General features: G+C 58.3%; 1 protein-coding gene across 4 annotated transcripts in view; it reads left to right on the forward strand.

The window, feature by feature from the left end:
- The first annotated feature begins 2370 nt into the window (after positions 1–2370).
- Positions 2371–17543, forward strand: part of TNRC18 (trinucleotide repeat containing 18) — a 57421-nt gene continuing 42248 nt past the window's right edge. For 3 of the 4 annotated variants that reach the window (XM_050905665.1, XM_050905664.1, XM_050905666.1), the window contains exon 1: positions 2374–2572. In XM_050905665.1, coding sequence (XP_050761622.1) covers positions 2374–2572 — 199 coding nt within the window. Of the gene's footprint in view, positions 2573–17543 lie in introns of all 4 variants that reach the window. The other variant, XM_050905663.1, reaches the window with a different exon arrangement.

The following is a 17543-nucleotide window of genomic DNA, read 5'->3' on the forward strand; positions in this document are numbered from 1 at the left end:
GCCCGCAGGGGGGGAAGGGGACCCTCCCCCCGCTCCCCCCCCCTTCCAGCCTCTCCCCCTCTCCCTGAAAGGCCGCTTTGTCCGCGGCGGGGCCGTGGGAGAGGGCCCGCCGGCACTTCCCCCTCAGCCCTTCCCGGGGGGGCCCTCACGTTCCTCAGCCCGGTGCTGGCGGGGGGCGGGCGAGGAGAAGGATTTAAACCCCACAGATAATAAAGGGTAAGGGGGGGGTCGTGGGGCGGACCCCCCCCCCCCCCAAGGCAGCTTCCCCAGAGCGGGGGGGGGGACCCGAGGCCGCTTCCCCCGCCAACCGCCGCCAGCTCCGAGCGGGAGAGTGAGGGGGGGGGCCTGGAAACGGCGGCGGGAGCGCCTCACCGCGAGGGGCGGGAGGGGGGGGGGGGGGAAGCGGGGAGCCTGGAAACTGCCGCCTGTTTACCCGCCGGTGAGTGGCAGGCCGGCCGACCAATGGGGCGGCGCGGATGGGCGGCGGGCCCGCCCCGGTCGCGCCGAGAACAATGCGTGTTTCATGGCCCCGGCGCCGCCGTTTCCCCCCCCCACCCCGGTTTTTTTTTTTTTCTTCCCCCCTCCCGCCCGCCCCGCGCTCGCGCTCCCCCCTTTTTTTTTTAATTTTTTTTTTTAAATTTTTTTTTTTTTCCCCTCCTCCTTTTTTTTAAGCGCCGCCGAGCCGCGCGCGGGGCCGGCCAGGGGGGTGGAGGCGATGCTGCAGCTCGGCGGGGCCCCGCCGCTCCATGGCGCGGCCGCCGCGTCGCTCCCGCGCTGCCCCTGAGGAGCGGAGCGGAGCGGAGCCGGGCGGCGGGCAGGGCGGCGAGCCGGCACCCCCCGCCCCAGCCCCGCACCGCCGCCGCCATGCCCCGCGACCAGGCGGCCTGACCGCGCCGAGGTAGGACCCGGCCCCCTCCCCCGGAGCGGCCCGGCCGGGGCGGGGGCGTCGCGTCCCCCCTCGCTTCGCTCCGGCCCCCCCCGCCCCATCCCGGGGCGCTTTTTGCCCCTTTTTACCCATTTTTTTTTCCCCCCCTTCATTTTAGTAGTTACAAGCCGGGATCCGGCCGCTCCCGCAGCCCCGGGGTGAGACTCGCCCCGCTCAGCCACGCAGGCAGGATTTAATTTTTAAAATTTCACCCAAATAAATTAACAAAAAACAAGAACGAGGCGGTGGGATTTTTCTTATTATTTTGCATTTTTCCCTCTCTCTTTTTTTTTTTTTCGTTAATCATTTCTTGGCCCGCCAGCACCCCCCCTCCCCCGCGCTGGCAGCGGCCGGCGAGCAGCCGGGAAGGGCGGCGGAGCCGGGGCGGAGCGGAGCGGCGGCTCCCGGGGCTCCGGGAGCGCTGGAGAGGGGGGGTGGGTGGGGGGGAAGAGAAAAACCCACTTTATTCCCCGCAGTGTTTATTTCTTGCTATCCCGGTGCAAAACTCGACGGGCGGGGGGGATCGTTTCATCAGGCTGCAAGTACAAACATATAAATTTTTTTATATATATATATTTTTCACTCTGTCGGGAAATAATAATACATGTTTTCTTTTCCCGAGCGGGAGCAGCGCTGGGAAAAACGGGAGGGGGGAAAAAACCCAGGCGGCGGTTTGGAGCCCTGGGAATGGGGGAAAAGAGGCGAGAAACGGAGCTGAGGGAGCGATGCCGCCGCCGGAGCCCTTTTCCCGGCGGGCGCTGCCGCCCGCTGCCGCTGCCGGGGCGGCTTTCGGCGGGGTAAAGCAGCCCCACGGAGGGGAAAAAAAAAAAAAAAAGGAAAATCGGGATTTTTTTTTTAAATTTTTGTTGTTGTTGTTGTTGTTTTGGGTTTTTTTTCTGTTTCTTTTCCTGCGCTCCGGGGAGAAGTGCCATGCCGCGTCCTCGCCGGATCAGTGCCGCCGGAGCCGGGCTGCGGGCGCTGCGGCGGGGCGCTCCCCCTCTTTGGTTTTGGGGGTGACAAATTTAACACTCTTTTTTAAAAATTATTTTAAAATACTTTTTGTGTGTCCCCCCCCGCCCTTTGCCACAAGTTTTCCTTGGATTATTACTCTCCCCCCCTTCTTCCCCCCCCCCCCCGACCCGGTCGGGAAGGTGAGGGTGGGTTTTTGGGGGGTGTTTATTGGGGGTGGTTGGGAGCAGGGGGGTTCGGGGCAGGTTGGCTCACGACACCCCCCTTCTCTCTTGCAGGCACCGCCGAGACCGCCGCGCCGGGGCTGGCTCCCTGCACCGCGCCATGGGACGCTTGGACGCCTTATTTTTGAAAACCATCTGATTTTTTTGGGGAGGAGGAGGAGGAGGAGGAGGGGGGGTGGGGGGCGGGGGGGGGGGGAAGGCGGTGGCGGGCACCGACAGCGATCCGGGAGACTCCTTGAAGCCGGCGAGTGGATGATGGATGGCCGAGATTTCGGGCCCCCCCGCTCGGTGCACGGCCCCCCTCCGCTGCTCTCCGGGCTGGCCATGGAGAACCACCGCCTGGGAGCCACCGGCCGCCTGGCCCCCGCCGCCGGTCCCATGGCCGCCGGGCTCCCTGCCGCCCTCCAGCCCGGCAAGTTCCTCGCATCGGGCATCAGCCTCCACTCCCACCCGGGTAAGGCTCCGCGGACCCCCCCGGCAGCCCCCTCCCCCCCGCCGCCTTGCCTCCCCTTCGCCTCCGCGGGCAGCGGCGGATGCTGCGGACCCCCGGAGCCGGCAGCCGGCGGGGCTTTAAGCGCAAAAAAAATATATATATGTACGCTTGTAGCTTTTTTGCATGTTTTCCCAAGGGTTTTCTGCTTCGCCTGCCTTTGATTTGGAAAAAACCCCCGGGGAATGGGGAGAAAAACAGGGGAATGGGGGAAAAAAAAATCGCTCCTAGCCGATAAAAATCCCCCCCAGCGCACGGTTTTGTTGGCACCGAGGAAAATGCCCGTCGAGGCGGCTGCGGGTGTTTTGTGGAAAAATCCAGGGAATAAATCCGGTTTTCGGGAAGGCTGGGAGAGAGGCAGATCGGGGTGCGGAGGGGAAGGGGCTGCGCTGCCCCGCCGGCTGCTTCACGGCCAGGCAAAAAAAAAAAAAAACCCACCACCCTCGGGCTGGGAAAAGGGGCAAAACGGGGCAGTTTTGGTGATTTCCCTCCGCGCTGGGGCCGGGGGGCGGCGGGCGGTGCAGCCCGAGCCCAGCCGCGGTCCCTGCCACCCCCGGGCAGCGCTGCCGGCAGCGCGGGTTTTGGAGTTTTTTGGTTTTTTTTTCTTTTTTTTCTTGGTAATTATTATTTTTTAAACCTGCGAACAAAACTTCCATGCAGGCGCTGCTCTCTCCTTATATTTTTTTTTCCCCTTCTCGACTCGCTTCATCCTCGGGCAGCCCCACGGCTGCCTCGCCATTAAAAAAAAAAAAAAAGCAGACATTGAAATGTACGGGGTTTATTTTTTTTTTTTTTCCCGCCAGTCAGCTTTTTATTTATTTGCTCGAATTACTTTTTCTTTTGGAGGGATTTTTATTTTCCCCCCCTTTCCGAGCTCCCTTTCCCAGCGACTCGCAGAGTGGGATAACGCGGGGTCCGGCAGCCGCCGGGAGGACGCTGCCTGCACCCTCCTGCCCGCGCTCCTGCCCGCTGTTTTGCCGGCCTGCCGCCGAGCTTGCCCTGGGAGGACTGCGAGGGATTTCTGACCGTTTGATTTCCCTCTCTGGCTCTATTTTTTTTTTTTTTTTTTTTCCCCTTCCCTTTCTTTCCCCTGGGCGTGGAGAGGTGACTCGGAGTTTACTTTAGGCGTTGGGAGGGTGACAGGTTTTGCAATAATAAACCTGCTTTTCTCCCAGCCGCCCGGGATGAATGACTTTGAAATTTGCAAACCTGATTGCCAACATCTGCAGAGAAGGAAGCAGCCCGAATCGAGGGAAAAAGATTTATTAGTTTTAGACTAGGTGGTAGTGCCAATTTCCCAGGTGCAAAGAGGAGAGGTGTAAAGCGAACGGCTATGAAGCCAAGCACATGGGCAAACACCTTTTTTCCTTCCCTTTTGTCTCTTTTTTTTTTTTCCCCCCCCCTCCTTTTTTTGTGCTGGGTACTTCCCCCCCCCCCTTCTCCACCTCCTGCTAAAGCAGAATACAATCTCTGCAAAAATTCGTCTGGACAATCTCAAGCCAAACCGAGTGCGGGTTGTTGTTTCTTTTTTGTTGTTGTTGTTGATTTTTTTTTATTGGGTGATTTTTTCTTTTTTTTTTTTTTGTTGTTTTCTTTTATTTCCCCTCCCAAAGTTTCCTTTTCTGGTGCTTCCCTGAAATCCAGGCAGCCCGGGAGGGAGGCGCTGAGCTCCGGCCGAGCCGACAAAGTGTTGTTCCCTGCCGCAGTCCGTGAGCTTTCCCACTGCGCCGCAAGCCCTTGGGCTGGGAGCGAGCCTCGGATTCGGGGCCCCTCACAGAGGGAGTGGGTTTTGTGATCCCTCCAATATATTTTTTTTAATGTGTTCTTTTTCTTTTTATTTTTATTTTCCTTTCTCTGAAGTCTTTTGAAAATCCCCCCCATCCCTGCCTGCACCTCCGTGGCGCCTGGCTCTCCCCCGTGCGCTCCCCGGGATGATCGCTAGCAAAGCTCGCTCTGTGAGATCAGCTTCTCCACAGCACGGCAATTCACAACCAGGCTAAACTGCATTAAAAAGATCCGTACAATTAACAGTCGAAACTTCCATTATACCACAGCAGTGGGATAGGCAGGGATTATTTTTTTTTTTACGGCTTTAACAATATTGTTTGAAATGATGATTGCTTCCTGCTACGGAGGGGCCCTTTGTAGGTTTGCGTTTGCAGTGTTGATGTTGGTGTGTGTTTTTTTTTTTGTTGTGTTTTTTTTGGTTTGTTTTGTTTTTAGGAGGGGTTTGGAGGGGTGGAAAGCAAAGGCTTGTGCAAGGGGTTAAGAAAAGTGGGCAGGAGGTGAAGCCTTTAAATAGAGCCAGTTCAAACTGATCTTTAAATACCTCCGGGCTGAAGAAAGAGACTGTTGAATCCGTCCCAGCGTCCTCCTAAAATAAATACGCCCCTGTAAAAATAGCGCGATTGGCCATATTTGAGAATCCAGTTATCGCCGGCACCGACTCCTTATTTTTCTCGTACCCTCTGCTCGTTACGGCAGCCCGGGCTCTGCCCCAGCACCAAAATACAGGCGCCTGGGCTGCGTCCAGTGACCCCCGGACCCTTGGCTCTTCTCTGGGGGGGGTTTCTATTCCGTGGTAGCGTTTCAGCCGCTGCCGTGCAGGGCAGGGGGACAGGGACAGAAGCCCCTTTGTTGGAAGCGCACGGAGGGAGGAGTGAGCTGGAGGCTGAGGCGGGAGGTGAGCCAGCCCTCGGCTGCGGGGCTGCCATCTCGTGTTCCCCCCTGCGCTCTCGGGCATCGCCATCTCCCCGTCCCCGAGGAGGGCAGGGGGGGTTATAGGGGCCAGGGAGCAGCGGGGTGCTCCGGATGGGCCCCGCCGAGGGCTGGGGGAGGAAGGTGACTGTTTGCAATGGAATTTCATCCCTGGCAGCGGCCGAGCTTGCCGGGAAGACCTTGCATAAAAAGAGGCTGCAATCGATGGAGTCAGGCGACCGAGTTCATTCAAGCAGTAGCTTGCTCTGCTCTGCAGCCCGTGGCTCAAAATACGGGGGGGTTTATAGTTTTGCTCGTTCCCTACCCCACCATCTTCAGGTCCAAGCGAGTGTCCTGGTCTCGGCTCCATCCCGCGGCGGGCGCGTTGTTCTTGGCCGCTTCTGTGTTTCGGGGGAGGTGGAAAAGGCTCCCTCCGATTCAGTTGCGAAGGGCTGCTCCGGGATCGCGTCCCTGCCAGGCAGCGGGTCTGTGTGCGAGCAAATCTCATCCACATGCAAAAAAGACTCTCCGAGTTTAAAATAATAATAACAATAAAAATCTGCTTTTTGCCATGTACTGAGGTATCCTTTCTTGGGTGGGATGCGTATGGGGGGGCTGCCGGAACAGATCCGTGTTTGTATAAAAGGATGCCCAGCCTCTTCCATTAAAGTGTGCTTCAGAAACGCTTTCCAGTGCCTGGGAAAAGGGACACACCTGTACGAGCAGAGCTGACTTTGTGGTGTTAAATTCAGCTCGAGAGCGATGGCTGAAAGGAAAGTGGTCAGGCGGAGGGGAGAGATTTTTGGTTTGCTTGCTTTCCTACTTCCACATTAGCATGTGCATTCAAATGCAGGGATTTAAGGCGGATTGGAGACCATCCCTGCTTCCAGGCCTGCTGTGCCCAGGGAGAAGTTTTCCAGACAGCTGGGCCAGGTAGGAGTGTAGGACAAAAAAAAAAAAACCCTTCCCCCCCAGGGTAGCTTTGCTGTGCCAGCAAAATCCCACTGTAGCCATCCTTATAATGGCAAAATTGTGCTTCTGCTGAGCCCGCAGATTTTGCAGAGGAGGCCTTGCCGTCGGCGGTGCCAGCAGAAGCACAATTTGCTCATCTAAACTGCATCCACGCTAAAATCGCTTCGCTGATAGGAGACACCGGGATAGCACCGATGCGGTGCTGGACCGAGCCGTGCCCTGCTCCTCCCCATAGCTGGGCTGGGGAGGAGGGGGGACTCCCGGATCAGCGGTGGGATTTTGGCTGTGGTTTGATGCAGCTCTTTTTGGTCACGTTTTGATGCTGCAAGGAAAATACCATCGGTGTTTAATGGCCCTTGAAATCGCGGTTCCCCCTCCCTGCCCGCCCAGGGGGTGGTGCGAGGGGCTGAGCGCGGGGGGCTCCTTGGGGCAGGGGCTTGCCGTGTAACACTGGGAGGAATGTGGACCGGCTGGAGGCCTGACTGGGGAGATGTTTCTCCTCCCTTGGGGCCCTGGTGAAATTAGATGCTTTTTGATACGTGTTTTCAGGCAGAGCAGCGAGCGTGCTTGTCCCGGTAGGGCTCGGGGAGGTGGTGCTGGCCTGTGCGGGGCAGGGATGTTGTGCTCGGACCCGTCGCACTCTCCGTTTACACCTGACATCCCTGGGGGTGGAGGAAGTGCTCGACCATGAAGTGATGCCCCTGCAGCTCCCTCGGGCCTGCGGCCAAGTTGTAGGCTGTGAGCAAGGCAGGAGCGGTCTCTTTGGTTTTTGCACTGGGGATGAAATGGGGGGGGGGAAGGAAGGGCCTCCTGCATTTTTGGGAGTCTCCCACCATTCACTCCTGGGGCGCTGGGGACGTGTTTCTCTGACGTCCCGGTGGTTTCCCCGAGGTCCGGGTGGATTGTGGGGTGGCATCTACATCCTTCAGGAGGGATGGGAAGGACTGTCCACCCTGTCCTCCAGCCCCCGTTGAAGTTCCCATCCCAAGTGGCCATAGCTGGTGGTAGGGATGCTGGGCTCGGACTGCAGACGAGAGCCCAAGGGCCAGTGTGGTGACATAAACTTGCTCGGAGCAAGGTCCTGTGGGACCCTCTGCTGTGTTAGGATTTCTAATACCTTCCGCAGCTGAACGTGCAGGAGCCTGGCCCTGCCTCTGATACACGGTGCTGGTCAAGATGTGCTTTGTTAGCATGGATCCTAGCAGCCCGTCTCCCACCCCGAGCGAGCCTTGCCCCCCACCCAGCACCAAGTCTCCTTGGTGGAGTTGGACAACCACTGGTTCCAGCCCCGACTGATGGTGTGCCAGTGAAAATTTGATCTGGAGGATGTGCCGGTGCTAGAAATCCTATCTGGGGATGGCATGGGGCACCGGGCAGGTCCTCGGCGTTGGGGACAGGCTTCTGCTCTTTCCTAGCACAGCAGCTGTTGGAGAAATGGAAATTACCGGGAATTAATCTCGCTGCAGACGTGGTTAGCAGAGCAGGGCTTTCGTAAGGGAAATTTTAGATCTCCTTCCTAGGATAACCCAGGGTAAAGCTGAAATTAGTTTATAATTATATAGTAAATAACCCCCCATCTTGTCATTTCACCATCTTCTGATGAATATGGAAATGAACATTGTTAAGGGGAATTAATGTCGTTACGGCAGCCTTCCAGGTGAGCGCCTTGCGGCTCGGCCGCGGCTGCGACCGACGGGAGGGTGTCGGATCACCTCCTTTAGCCGGGGTTAGCGCCCGACGAGTTGAAACAAGGCCCCGTGTGTTTTCAGCGTGTACTAAACTGGTCCAGTTAAAGCTTCAGGCGGGAGGTGGTGCAGGGAATCGGGGCCAGCCTGGCATGTGCTGACATGAAAGCTGCCTTGCCGGGATGAGGAGATGTTGGTCTGGGTTAGGTAACGCGATCCAGCATCGCCTGCTCGAGGTGCCGAGGACAAGGGAGTGCTTTGTTCTGCCTCGCTGCTGAAACGGAGAGCATGGTGGGCCCTGAACCGACCCGAAAATGCAGGCGGGGTTGGGGAAGGCCGGGGGGGAGCCGAGGGCAGCCCCGAGCTCTCTGCCTGCGGGGCCGGGGCGAGGGAGCAGCGCTGCGTCCAGCTGCGGCAGCCCCTCGCTGGCTTTTCCAGCTGGGGATGCTCTTTAAAAGCAAAGTTTGGGAGGGGAGTGCTCCAGCACGGCTGCTGTGCAGGGTGCTGCCTCTCCCTGGCCATGAGGATTTGGGGGTTTCCTTCTCCCCGTGTTTCCGCCCAGCCCCGCGTTTCTGGCTGGCTTCACTCCAGGATGGCACAGCTGGATGTCTGCAGGCACTGCGACTCACCCACCGGCTGGGGAAAACCACCGTCTCTCTCTGCTATTTATTTGCGTTGCTTATCGTTCGCCTCTCTCCAGCTCTTTAACACCAAGGGGACGGCAACCGCCCAAACCCTTTATACCCATCCCCGTCCGCGCTGGCTGGGGAGGACGGTGCGGCAGGAGCCCTGCCGTACGGCAGCGCCGCAGCGGTGACAGTTGGGCTCTCTCCCCACGCCGCGAGGATCAGCTGTTGGGTGCACAATATGCTCCGGTTTTCCTCTCCAGCTGTTGTTGCTGACGGTTATGGGAAGCGAAAGGTAGTTGAGAGTTTGGTATCTCTGAATCAGGGAGGTGATGGGCAGAAAGGAAGGGGGTGAGGGAGGGCTCGGTATAGCTGAGGCTGGTTTTTGTTTAAATCCAGCGAGACTTGAAATAGTGGCAAAAGGATTGAAGTGACCTTGGGAATAAATTTTATTGCCAGCGTAGCCGTGGCCAAAGAGCCATTTTGAAGGAGCTGGATGCAGGCAGGCAAGCTGAACATGGTGGGCTCGGAGCAAGGGAAGGAGCGATGTGGTATGTTTGGGAGATAATGTGGCTTTTTAGGGGAGTAACGGAGATTTTAAAGCGCTCGGCCCTGTCTCTCTGGATCTGTATCCCCGGCAACTTCTGCAAAGGTTGCTCTTGCTTCTGCCGCCATCCATCTTACCCTGCCACGTTACTGCGAGCAAAGATCCCTGTTTATGTTTGGCGGTTAGATATATTGCCCGTGCTTCCCTTTCTGCCCCCGATCCCTTCTCAGCAGAATTCCCTGTGGCTTGAATATGCTTTTAATACATTTGGTTTAATTGCTTTTAATTAAAAAAAAAAAATAGTAATTGAAATGGCCAGTGTGCTTGAGAGGAAGGGTTTTGAAGGGATTCAGCTCTTTGCTGCTTGCAGGCAGTGCTGGTAGCCGTGTGTGAATGAAATAGCCCCCATGTTATCGCCGCGCAGCGTGTGTAATTCTGGTGTTTTGTGTCCTCGTCTGCTGGGTGGGGAGGCATCCCACATGCCACGTCACACGCAAGCCAAGCGGATGATACTCCAGCAAGTAAAGATCCAGGCAGGCGAGTAAAGATGGGTGCAGGCACCTTCCTGGGGTCCTGGTGAAAGCTCAACACACCTTTCCCCTGGCTCCGCTCTGCCAGGCAGGCACACCGCGCTGGGCTCCCGGCGTGTGCAGCGTGCCGGGGTTTCCCTTTGCAATTCCAGCGCTACAGTGGGGCTTTCTCCCTAATGAGATTAGTGACACAAAGCGGTGATTCTTCTGCTGCTTTTAATGGATGTTCGGGGTTTGTGTGGGATCGGAAGTTCCTATTTTCATCAGATGAGCCCTCTCTGTGAGTATTTGGTGGACAGATCTTCCTTTCCTCGGCTTCAGGGCTGACATTCATATTGGCACAAGTGTTTTAGGCTTTCCCTTCCCGCCCCGCTCTGCCTCTCCTCCTTCCCAGCCCCAGCCACGGTGAATTTTATCTTTCCTCCTTTGAATCTCGCCGTCAGCCCAAGCCGCTTCCATCTTGTGGAGGCCACGAAAGCTCGGTGGCCTTCCCTGGCCAGGCTAAATGCAGCTGGGAGGAAGGAGAAATGCAAAAGTCACTCTTGAATCATTCTTGCAGGTGGTCCTTGGTCTCCCTGGTTGAGATGTGTGAACATATGTGTGTGTATACATACATATATAGGGCATCCATCTAGTGCTTCACCTGACGGAGGGCTGGCTGTCCCTGCCTTGTGACATCGGGGCCAGGTTGGCAATTTGTCAAGAGCCCAAGGGCTGTGCTTCAATTTGAATACAGATTTGCATAATTCATCAGGAATTAAACTGCACCGCCATAATATTTGCCTCTGTGTTTATCTCCCATTATCGGCAGCGGGGAGGTGTGCGGTGTTAGGCGTTTGCTAGCCGCAGGGACCCCTTTGCTTCACGGTTCGGTGCTTTTTTGGTGCAGAAAAGGTGGCGTGGGCTGATGTTCAGGAGGATGTGGGGAGGGCAGGAGCCTCTGGAAGGAAAAAGGGCTGAACGTGGGGTCGGGAGGGGAGGCTGGGCACAGGCTGAGCTTTTGAGCCTGGTTTCCTAAGGAAAAGAGGCTTACGGGATTGTGCTCCGTCTGTGGATCTCCTTCTTCCACCCCCAGGCGTCTGCAGCCCGTTGCTGAATTTCTCCCGGGGTGGTTTTGGTCCCTGCAGGTGCCGTGGAGGTCAGCGCTGGGCTCTGGGAGAGGGATGCGTTCGCCCCCATGGCACACAGAGCAGTACATGCCGGTGCCTCCGGCTTCACCTTGCGCTTACCCCATCCTGGCCATGCCGTATCCAAGTGGGAGTTGTAAAGCCGGAGCTGATGCAACACGGTTGGGTCATCGGCAATGTCCTCGCTCCAGCCCTGGGGTGTTTCTTGGAGCAGGTCTTCTCTCGCTGCTGGGACCCCCGTATCGTGTGGTGGTTGCCGGCTGTTTGCTGAGCATGCACGTGTTGGTGTTGCAGCGTTCAGGTCTGATCGGGGTGCTGTGCCGCTCCACGCCTCAGTTTCCCCTTGCAGTGCCACCCCCCTTTGCAAGGTGCCCCGAGAGATGCTGAGCCGTGGCAGCCGCTTTGCAAACAAGAAGGTTTAAAATAAACAGCGATGGAGGCCACGTCTCCCAGGGCTTTGAGTCATCCTGGCTCGTGCTGACTGCGCCTGGCAGGGGCCTGGGAGGCAAAACAAACCCACATCCAGCTGCCACCTCCCCGCCAGATGTTAGTGGTGGGGTGGCTGGTTGGGTTTCGGTGGCGGCCCTCCCGGCAAAGCGGATTGAGCTGCCGTGGGGAGATGCTACCTCTCTGGTGGCCCTGGTGAAACCCTGGTGAAACCTGTGGCTTGGGGCAGTCCCCAGCTTGGGGACTTGCAGTCGGGCTGCCTGATTTCTGGAGGAAGGGGTGAGATGAGCAGCCCTGGTCTGGCACCGTGCGGGCTTGGGTTTGCAGAATGGGGAGTGCTGAGGCTCCTTCCAGCACGCCTGGGCTTGGGCATGGTGGGGACCATCCTGGCTGCAACCCCTCACTGTGCTGGACGGGAGGACAGGCAGGGATGAACCCGGGGGCGATCCTGCGGTGGCCCACCACCCCACGCAGAGGGAAGGCAGCCAGGGCAGCGGGTGGCCACGGCCGGCGATGGGAAGCCGAGGGGAGGAGAGGGCAGGTGGCATTTACCTTTCGGTGGGTGCCCCGGCGTGCGTCCGCAGGGCTGGCTGCTGCCCATCACGCAGCGGTGTTTAATTTCTCAATGGGAGGGCAGGGAGATAATGCTGCACAGTCCCATTTAACCTGCTGGTGACCTGGTCTTAAGTCATTGTGGCTGAAAATAGACTGTGTTCCCTCCAGGGCACGGCTAATGGCGCTGGGAAAGCTGGGATCTCTGTTTGAAGGCTGATTTAATTGCTGCTGGCAGGCACTCGGTGCAGGTGATGTGGGGACCAGCACCCGTGCCATCCCACAATAACCTCCCCCCACCGAGCGCCTGTAGCTCTCCCAGCTCCGGCAGTGAAGGGTAACGAGCTCTTTTCTAATGAAGGCACAGGACAGCGGCTCAGAGCTGGTACGTGAGTGTCGCTGGGTTAATTGCACGGGCAGGGCTCAGCCTTTGGGGAGTGGGGGCTCGCTTGTTTGCATCTCATCTTCTGCAGTGAGTTTGGGTGATTTAAAAAAAAAATACCAACAAAAAACCAGAGTGGGTTAAATTTCTGTGCTTGGGAAGAAGGGGGAGCACCTGCAATGAAAGCGTGTGCCCAGTGCCAGGAGCAGAGTCAGCCCTAGGGCCCCTGTGCTGGCCACCAGTGGCTGGAGGGTCTTCACCATTGACGAAGGACGGACCGGAGCAAAGACATTTTGATGCTGTCCTAGAAAATCAGGAGAGGAAGGCGAGACTACAATCTAGCAGCCAGGTTCTGCATTCCTTGGGATTCTGCTAATCAGTTTGAGAGTTAAAATTACTATTTTTTAATTTCCATACAGCATCTTAGTAAATGTGGAGCTGAAGACCCCAGTGAGTCGCTCCTTGCTATTTGAGGAAAGCTGTATGGTTGCATAGTGAGAGCCTGGAGGTTTATGGTGGACCCCCGTTGGGGTGTCAGGTTTAATTACGCCAGCGGAAAAGGAGACACATCTGACATGGTGGGGGATTTCAGGCTGGGGGCACAGAGGAGAAGCTTCTGCTGTAGCAGCCGACAGTGACCCAGGAGCGTTGACACTGGTTTGAGTGTTTGTGCGTCAGGATTAACGTGGGACCGGGTTGATGCTTCCCAGACCGCGTGTTTCAGGCTGTGCAGACCGGCTGCACATCATGTCAAGGATCCCAGTGGGATGATTTCCATCCTGGCCCCTCCAGTGGGAGGAAAAGCCACCTTCCCTCTGCCAGAGGGATTCGTGTCCCAACCTGGGTGGCTTCTCGCTGCCCCCCATGAAGACTCTGTCAGCAGGCAGCTGGTGACCTTGCAGAAGATCTTCAGGGCATCTCATCGGTCTCCTTCCCCTGTGGCCCCAAGCCCTGAAGCACTGGTGTACCTTGGATTGCATTTGCTTTGTTGCATGGTGGAAGCTGAGTCTGCAGGACGCCAGGGGCAGAGCCGGGGTGTGAGCACCGATCCCTTGAGCCCTTGCAGCCACTTCTTCCTATTTTCTCCTCCTCCGCCATCTCCGAGGCATTGGGGCTGTTCCAGCTCCCAGGTGAGGAGGAGGTGAGCAGTAGGGCTCAACCTGATGATATTTATTTCCACAGAGTCAGGGAACTCCGCCATGCCCTGTGCACGCACCCTGCCCTTTGGTGTGCCTTGGCTGCGGGAGGCCCGGCAACGCGGTGATTCACCACGAGGGTAGCATGGCACTAAATCATGGCACGGCATCGGCACGGGGTAATGGCTGCGGGAGGGCTCCTCGGAAACCTGGCGGGAGCGCGTGGTGTTCCTGTGCTGACGCAGCTGCGAGCAATAGTAAATATTGAGCAAGAGCCACTTAAAAATAAAGCAACCTGGACACAGATTCCCATGTGGAATAAAATAAAATTAAAAGAAACAGTAGAGAGCTGCGCTGAGCTGGGGGGAAGCTCGCCTTGGCTTTTAAGGTAGTGATTTCTGCAGCTGAAGGAAAGCAGCGCAGCAGTGTTCAAGCCGGCAAAGGCTGGGAGCACAGACCCCCCACCGGAGGATGCTGTCTCTGAGCTCGCTGGGGCCCTTAGAAGATTAAACGAGGAGTTAAAATGATCTGGCTGTTCTGGATCCAGGGGATGAGATCGAAGGCCTTCAGAGGACGCAGAGAATCGAGGCTCTAAATTAAGGCTTTGAAGCAACTGCCAGCCTCGTGGCACGGGGTGTAAATAGGGCAGGGTCAGGTTTTGGGGCGGAGAGCAGTGGGTTGCGACGGCGGCAGCAGCTTGGGGCTGCGGGGACAGGACGGGGACTGGCCGCCGCTGAGGTCCGGGCACATCTGATCCAGGGGCTTTGGTTTCAGCCCGGCGTGTTCGGAGGCTCGTATCGCTGGCGTCTCGTGCGTGGCACGGAGTCAAGGTGGCTCCGGTGCCTTGGGTGTCACTAGAGCTGCCCTGGCAGACAGGGGAGGAGGCGGCAAAGATTTACACTGTCAGCGCTCCTGGCTCTCAGCTGTTTGCAGCCATAAATGTGTGCATGAGAAATAGCTGCGGCTGTGCCTCGCCGCGCTGCATGCCCCTGTGTCGTGGGGCAGAGATGGGGAGGTGTGTGCTGGAGGGGGGGGCCCTAAAAGAGTTTCCCCCGGGAAGCTGCTGCTTCTGCAGGGAGAGGATCAGGGATGCACTGATGATGGTGAGCACGGGCAGCTGGTGCTGGTACGGCAGCCGTCCTGCCGGCAGTGGGAGGGTGCCCCGTGGGGGCTGGCAGCCAGCGGGTACTCACTGTGCTTGGACTTCTCCCGGTTCCCCTCCCTCCCTGCCAGCGAAAGGGGACTCATGAGGACGTAAACGTTTATCCAGCTGTTTGTGGCATGGACTGGTGTCCCAGTTGGCTGCCTGTGAGGCACTGCGAGCCGGACTGGGGAAGAGGTGACTGTGCTCCCGGCCAAGGGCGGCTGCGGCTCCTGCTCCGTGCCAGAGCCCAGCAGCCAGCTGAGACCCTGGCTGCAACAGGGCTGCAAATCTCCCTTGGATGCCCAGAGTTGAAAACATCCCATGGAAATAAGCCCAAAGCCTCACCGCTGTGTTTCCCAGCCCCTCTGGGCTCAGACTGGAGGGACCGTGGGGCCAGGCTTTTCAGCTCAGGTCCCTCTGTGGCCACAGCCCCTTGCACAGCACTGCGTGGTGCCAGCCTGCTTCCTAGCAGTGTGTCCGTCCATCACGGCCCGGGGAGGATGGGGCGAGATGCTGGCAGTTGGAAATATTTCATAAGTGGCAGAAACCCATAACGGGCAGACGGGGCTGATGAGGGAGAGTTACTTCACTTCTCCCGGGGCACTGGAGGCCACTGGTCTTCCGGTGATGGGGCTCTGGCTTCTCAGGCAAAGATGGCTCGTGCCCGGGGCTCGGCTTCGGGGTGTGCTTTGTGACCGGCATCGCACGTGGCTGCCTGCTTGCCTGTCCAGGCCACCGGCACTGTCACACAGCTGCGTCCTGTTGCGTGATTCCCTTTGAGGCGACAGCAGGGACCGGAGAGCTGTCCCTGGGCACTAGCTGAGGCTTTGCGGATGCTGCTTCTCCCTGGTGCATCAGTGCTGCCAGCTGGTTTGGAAAACCGGACCAGGGGAGTGAATTCCCCATTGAGTGATGTCTCTGTGTCACTCCTGCTTGCTGTCCTTGACCCTTCATGGGTGCCCGAGCGAGGCATCACCTCTGCGCCAGGTCGGCAGCCGGCATGGAGGGCAGCGTGGGGATGCTGTGAAGGTGCTGGCCGGTTGCCTGCAGCCGGGCTGGGGTGGAGCAGCTTTCCCAGCGCTGGCGCACACACGTGTCGCATCAGGCACGTAGCCTTGCTCGTCGGCCGGAGCCTTGTCCATGGGGGAGATGCGTTCAGCTCCAGCATGTCCCCTCCAGCATGTCCCCCTCCTGCCTGGCTCTTTCACAACCCAGGCTTGGCCGACTCGTCCGGCTGGGGCTGAATTTCAGGCCTGGGGACTGGAGGGGCTGAGACGGAGAGACCCCGCAGGTTAAAAACTCTGGGCGACCGGCAGCACGTGGCAGCCCACTCCGCTGCGGGCATGCCCGCCCGCCCGCCTGCCTTCGCCACCTCTGCCAGGCGATGTTTTCTGGCGGCTCCCTCCTCCTGGGGAGCTTTGGGCAAACCCCGAGCGAGCTGAGCACGTGGGGCCCGTTTCCCTCCTGCTTCCCCCGGACGCGACCTCCGGCCTCCAGACGTTTGGTGTGCGGTTTGTGCGGTCGCTGGTATCTCATCTCCCCATCAGTCACATCCCCTCTCGGTGGTGAGTCACCCAGCCATACCTCTTCCCCCCTTCCCCGTGCTGTTTTGGAGAGCTGAGCAAAGACGAAGAAGATGTTTTCAACTGGGCTGACACATCTGCACCCGCCAAGTTCCTCTAGTAACAGCCCTTAGTGATTTATGTCTCAATCGTGCAAAGCAGGTACGTTTTATCATCTTGGAGCTGGGAAGGAGAGGGACGGGTGTGTGTCCCCACTCCATGCCCATCCACTACACCCACTGGAGCATCACGGGGGAGCTGAGCAGGGACGTGCATTTTGGCTGCTGGCTGTCACCTTCCTGCAGGGTTAAGGTGGCTTGAGGGACGATCTCTGTGCCCCTTAAACCCCTTTACCCTCTGAGCTGGGCTGCTTTGGATTGTGTGTGCCCATGCTGGCAAAGCGCTCGCGTGAGATTTGTATTGGTGGTGCCTTTCCCAGGCGGCCAGAGGCCGTGCTGATGGGCACGCGCGTTTGGCTTGGCATGGCGGGTAAGGGAAGGGGGGCACAGCCGGTCTGGTGCTGGCAGCGCTGCCGACTCGCACCTCCCTGCCTGTGCCGTGGTGCCAGCCTGCCTCTGGGCGAGCAGTCGGCTGGAGGAGCGTGGCTCAGCCTGCCGAGACCTGTTGGTGTGTCCCTGGGCGAAGCGGATCTTGCGCTGGTTCAGCAAATGCTCTGGCCCCGGGCAGATGGAGATGGTTGTGGTTTCCCCCTTTCCCCTCCCTTTCTCCTGGCAGAAGCCCATGGTTGGGGTGAGCTGTGCGTTGCTCACTGCGGTAGAGTTTCTCCCCTTGGCATCGCTTTCTGGCACGGAGTTCCAAGGAGGGAGCGACTTGCCCGTGGCCGCCTCCTGCAAATGCAGCTACTTAGTGCATGGAGGAGCAGCTTCATCTCCAGGTCCTGCCCCGGGGGAGCAGGGTAGCAAGTTTCGGGTTGTGTGCGAGTCTTACGCCAGCCTGCCAGCATTGCTGCTGGAGGGCTGTATGGAGGAAGGGATGCTCTGGCAGTGCCTCGAGGTTGGATTTGCATTGGGTTCATCCCCAGGAAGGCTGTGGCTCAGATCCCTCCTCCCTGCCCCGGCTCTGGTTCCTGGCAGGGAACAGGCCAGGTAAATACAGCCTGGGCAGCTTCTCCTCTGGGAATTTAGCAAGGGAAAATGGTATCACCGGTAAACCTGAGGCTGGGGTTCAAGTGGCTCTCTGGTTTTGCTGCTGATCAGCTGGATGATGCAGGCAAGTCTTTGCACCTGCCTGTGCCTCAGTTTCTTCACCTGCAAAGCTTTGGGATGTGATTTGAGCCCCCGTGCTGGGCTTATGCCTCTCCCAGGAGCAGCACTGCTGCCGTGGCTCACGGGAGGCGCTGGGAAGGGCTGCCTGGTGTGAGGCGGCTTTGGGGCTTGCCTGGTGGCATCAGCTCGGTTCTGCTGCTGCTTCCCAGCTGGGGTGGTGACACTGCCCTGCAGGGTCCCCAACCTGTCCGCCTGAACCTGTCCGCAGCTCGGACTGCACATGAAGCCGCTTGTTACCACTC

The sequence above is a fragment of the Gymnogyps californianus genome, chromosome 15 (genome assembly GCF_018139145.2).
Source record: "Gymnogyps californianus isolate 813 chromosome 15, ASM1813914v2, whole genome shotgun sequence".
NCBI lineage: Eukaryota > Metazoa > Chordata > Aves > Accipitriformes > Cathartidae > Gymnogyps > Gymnogyps californianus.